The sequence below is a fragment of the Nansenia antarctica genome (assembly GCF_963989245.1).
Source record: "Nansenia antarctica genome assembly, chromosome: 2".
Lineage (NCBI taxonomy): Eukaryota > Metazoa > Chordata > Actinopteri > Argentiniformes > Microstomatidae > Nansenia > Nansenia antarctica.
Window position 1 is genome coordinate 5,366,323 of NC_137675.1, and position 5,542 is coordinate 5,371,864.

Sequence of the window (5,542 nt, forward strand, 5' to 3'; positions counted from 1 at the left end):
ATTCAAAATCCTCATCCTCACTTACAAAGCCCTCCATAGCCTGGCCCCCCCTTACCTGACTGACCTCCTTCTCCCCCCACCGCCCTACCCGTACCCTCCGATCCTCATCCATTGTTCCCCTCACTGTCCACCCTCAAAACTCAAAGGCTTCGGTTACCGTGCCTTTTCACGAGCTGCACCCCGCCTCTGGAACTCTCTCCCCAACCACTCAGAGACTCACCCTCACTCCTCACTTTTAAATCCCACCTCAAAACCTACCTGTTCTCCCATGCCTACCGCCTCCCCCTACCCCCTAATCATCTCCCCTAACCCTGCCACCCCCCTCTCCCCCCCCCTGGACATGCTTACAACCTCCCCTACCCCTAGCCATCTCCCCTCCCCCTGCCACCCCCTCCCCCCCCTGGACATGCTTACAACCTCCCCTACCCCTAGCCATCTCCCCTCCCCCTGCCACCCCCCTCCCCCCCCCTGGACATGCTTACAACCTCCCCCTACCCCTAACCATCTCCCCTAACCCTGCACCCCCCCCCCCCCCCCTGGACATGCTTACAGCCTCCCCTACCCTAGCCATCTCCCCATCCCCCTGCCACCCCCCTCCCCCCCCTGGACATGCTTACAACCTCCCCTACCCATCTCCCCTAACCCTGCCACCCCCCCTGGACATGCTTACAGCCTCCCCTACCCCCTAACCACCTCCCCCCCCCCCCCCCCCCCCCCCCCCCCCCCCACCCACCCCCCCCCCCCCCCCCCCCCCCCGTTCGCTGACTCTGTGTTCCATGTTACTTGTTGTTTTTGTGTTTCCCATATCCCCTATATTGTCAGCGTCTTTGAGCCCCGGAAAAGCGCTATATAAATTCAATGAATTATTATTATTACCTGTGCTATCACTTGGTTGTGCAGGCATGTCGAGATTTCATCATCATACAAAACATATAATGATTCATAGCAGTGTGGAACTTTTATTTATATTCAACTGAGTAGACGTCAACAACACAACGGATGACAACCCTAAAAACAACTTGGCCTGGCATTCCAAAAATACTTTTCAGGGATCCCTATCTAGAAAGCTGCAAACATTCAAACAAAGCTAGCAGTTGGGTCACTAGTTATATTAGTCTTCTCAGCCAATAGGGAGCAGTAGGACATGTTTCAGGACCGAAAATTACACAGTAAAACCAGCACACACTTTTGTCACACACACAAATTCTAAACAAAATGGAAGATATGCATATTGAACGCATATGAACACATGTACAAGGGGAGTTTGCACAAGTTTTTCCCCTGTTGTGTGGCAGGCAGTTCACAGTGCATCATTGGGTCTGTTGAAGCAGACTGTGTGTGGCGAGATGTCACACCGCCCCCGTGTGGTCAAGGCTAGGCAGTGAAGTTGAGGGAGAGAGTACTGTGATTGGCTGGAAGCTCTTTGCCAAACGTAAAAAATTCTAATTTTACATTACAAAAAAAAAAAAAAACAGTCCCCAAATCAGTGCAGGGTCTTTTTGTTTGTTTTCCCGAAACTCTAGACATACAAATCCAGTATGTCCGTGTGTACTGTGGTAACTGTAGGTGTATTGTTGGTAATACGTAGTCATGTCTGTCCAGTTGGTCCTCCTGTTTCTACCCAGGTGACCCATGTGCTCTGCCACTCGCTCACATGCACACACATGTGTCCTCGTTCATCTCTTGGCTGTCTGTTCTGGCGATTTTCCGGGGAGGTGCCGGGCTCCCGCCCTCACCTTGCTCCTGCTCCCGCTTCTTTGCTGCGTTCTGTTCAACAGACGAGGGGAGAGACAGTCAGTCACTCACTCAAGCCCCCACCCACCCACACAGTTGTGTCCCACCCACCCACACAGGGAAAACAATTGCACGGGGTTCACTCGCAAAAGTACGGCAGGCCAACATTTCAACCACTTCATCTCAGGAGGCCATGCTGCCCTTACACCTGAACAGCATCTACTGGTTTAGGGAGAGGAGCCTATATTCCTTCTATCCACTCACCTTTTTGTCCAATTGTTGGTGAAGGTAGCGCAGGAGGATACTGGTTTTCTCTGTCACAATGACTGGGGAGAAAACAGAAATACATTTCAAAATCGCGTGCCTGTAATAATACATGCCGTTTAGCTGACGCTTTTATTCAAAGCGACTTGCACTGCAGTGAGTGCATAGATTTTTCAATACATATGGTCCTAACGGGAACAAAGCTAGCTATTATTGTTATACACTGACCGAATACTTAATTAGGAACACTGTACTAATACTGGGTAGGGCCTCCTTTTGCTCTCAAAACAGCCTCAATTCTTTGTGGCATTGATTCCAACATCCCTTTGAGATTCTGGTCCACGACGACATGATTGCGTCACACAATTATTCTTCTGTGTTCTATTTGATTCAGATCCAGTGAATGAGAAGGCCACTGAACACTGAACTCATTGTCATCTTCATGAAACCAGTTTAAGACAACTTTTGCTTTGAGTCATTGTGCATTATCACGCTGGAAGTAGCCATCAGAAGATGGGGACATTGTGGCCATGAAGACATGGTCAGCAACAATACTCAAATAAGCCGTGGCATTCAAGCGATGACCCAAAGTGTGCCAAGAAAACATTCCCCACACCATTACACCACCTGAATGAATGAGAAGGTTTACAGGTGTTTCTACTAAAGCGCTCGGTGAGTGAATATGTATATATTATGTGTGTATAGGTGCTTTGTTTCCCAAGACAAATAACCTCATGATCATCAATGAACAGTGAAGACGTTGCAGAAAGTGCTTACTCTGCTCTGAGGGGTAGTCAGGTGTGGGGAGGTACACAGAAGGTCTTCGCTTCTGTAAGAAAGGGGGGTTCAAAGAGGTTCAGACATTGGACAACTGACGCCAAGAAGACAAAAACTGTTATTCTGATTCGCCAAAGTCAATGAATACTCACCGACGCTTTACGCACAGAGTCTGCATGGAACCTGCTGAAGTTGCTCTTGTTATAAACAGGAAGCCCTTTTAAGAAATCCGCCTGCGGGAGAAGAGGACGATGACTGTCTCAGATATGTGTCTTTTCATAGCCACTGAGGCTGGTATAGTGGTGGTCTAGTGGATAGTGAGTTGGACTCTGGTGATCAGAAGGTCATGAGTTCAAATCCCAAATCTGGGAACACCACTAGTGTGCCCTTGAGTAAGGCACTTGGCCCTAAATTACTCCAGTGATAATGTCCCCGTAATCTCTAATTGTAAATCATCTGCTACATGGTTCAAATGTATGGTATATCCGTAGAAATAGACTTGTGAGAGGTGAGGTAGACTACTAAAGTAAGCCTGTTACCTGAAAGTGAAACAACCTCTGCTGCGCATCATCCGTCACCTGGCCTAATTCTGAGGTATGACAACCATTCGTTATATGGCGTTGGTTCCTGACTGTCTCTAAACGCTTACATGTAAGCCAAATCAATCAATCAATTAGACAGTATGTCATCTCTAGGAGGTTTTTAACTGACACATGTCAAAGACGCCTCCGTTTGTCAACGTTATGTTTCACATTGACTAGACCAGGGGTCTCCAACCTTTTCTCATCCGAGAGCTACTTTGAAAAAATGTAAGTGGCCGAGAGCTACTCATATCTTATTACTTACATTCATTCACATAACGTATCAAAACACTCTGAAATTCTTCACTAGCATGCTCTGTTTCAAATGTCAATGTGTAAGCTCACTATAGTAGTAGCAGTATATTCTGTATCCATATATCATTGTATCACATCACCTCCATTTACATATCAAAAGCTTATAATTGTATGGTCCACATGTGTGTAATAAGTGCATTCACTTTTTCTAGTTTTTTCAGTCAGAAAACATTAGTATTTTTTTCTTCTTTTGTCTCTTTCAAAAAAATGTGTGCATGTGTGTAATAATGCATTCACTCATTCCTACACTTGAGATGAATGTCACTGCATGGAGTCTACAAGAGTTGTGTATGCTGGAGTGTATCCACTTAGGTTCACTCTTATAGAGTAATTTAAATGCTCATCTGTCAGTCTTGTTCAGAAGTAGTAGTAGTATTTCATTACATTCATATCAGAAAAATCTGATTCTCAAAGGTATGTAGAGCCAAATAAAACAAATACTTTCAGGGCTGCTTGGTGAATATTCTTATAGTTTTCTGGGTCTACCAGGCTCCAGCAATGTTGTGAATGTTGTTGCGATTGTAGCTGGACATTATTCTGGAGCTTTATAACCTCCATCTCCATTTCTCCAGGCTTGACACTGAACAGTTCAGCTATCTGCTCTCAGTGTTTCCCCTAGGTTTGCTGCCTTGGGGAGGGGGTGGCATGGACTGTGGCATATGTGGTCTTGACTACCTGTCCACTTTCTCACCTGGTTCTTGCTCCCTCTCTTTGGTGTGCCGACACCATCCTGCTCTCTCTCCTTCTCTCCTTCTCTATCCTCCTCTTTTGCTGTCAACCAAAAGGCAAACATAACAACCAGAGTATTTATAATTTAATAAGAGGTATACATTGATCCATATCAATTCATAACATAATTCGAATTGAATATTGGGTTGCTGAAAAATAAATTGTATATCCATCTATAGAAAACAGACATTTCCAATGAGTGAGGGTTGTGCCAATGCTTCAATCCACTGTCCATGTACTGTAAATATACCATTATGGTATTACCATGAAGCCCAATTCTAGCAGAATAAGAAAGATTGTTTATCTACTTTAAGTAAAATAATAAAGTGCCTCCGGTTAGCTCTTTAGCTGGCAAGTGTGCAGCAGACTAGCTCATCTCATCACCTCTGAGCTAGCTAGCTAGTTCTTTGACACCATGGAACTATAATCAGACACTAGTCACAATAATAACAACCTTTCTCTGTCAGAACACTCAGCAAGTATATTTGCTAACGTTTTCAACTTGCTTACTTTCATCTCCCAAATACAAACCTACCTACCTCCTCTCATCAGATGAACCTGTAAACAATGTTTCAAATCAATGTGAAAGACCCAAACTCTCACACAATAAACTGTAACCTGCAAACCTAGTGTGTGTCACGTGATGCAAGACGGGGTGGTTGTCATAGCAACGATCAACATAGTGTACAAGTACTGATCGATGTATCATCAATATAAATATAGTGCACAAAATTAAAATAATAAAATAAACAACTCTGATGTTATATATATATTATTATTATGTTATGTGCTCGACTCATCTGGAAAATTGCATTTTCAATACTAATGGATTAACAGGATACAGACAAATGCTCAGAGAAAAATATATTTTTAAAAATGTATTAATATGTTTTTCTCACATTAAAAATGTTTGTGAAGATTTCTGTGGTTTCACTGTTTGGAAACAGAAACTGGTGTGACTTTCATAACTGTGTCCAAACAACACTACAATTAATACTGTTGAATTTCATTAACAATTTGTCATCCTCTCCCCCCTCTAGGTTACAGCAGCGGAATTGACGCATGTGTACCACACGGTTAAGCACAACCTCAGCTACAATAGTGCTGACTGTGGACACAAACTCAATCAAACGATTCTGCAT

The 5,542-nt window shown here is 44.3% G+C and overlaps 1 protein-coding gene across 1 annotated transcript; it reads right to left on the minus strand.

The window, feature by feature from the left end:
- Positions 1 to 1,650: 1,650 nt before the first annotated feature.
- On the minus strand, positions 1,651 to 5,542 carry LOC308151847 (DET1- and DDB1-associated protein 1-like; the record flags this gene model as incomplete). Its single annotated transcript, XM_080524733.1, has 5 exons — positions 1,651 to 1,767; positions 1,999 to 2,060; positions 2,776 to 2,827; positions 2,928 to 3,008; positions 5,471 to 5,542. The coding sequence occupies 5 exons, from the start codon at positions 5,540 to 5,542 to the stop codon at positions 1,651 to 1,653; spliced, it is 384 nt and encodes a 127-aa protein (XP_080380859.1).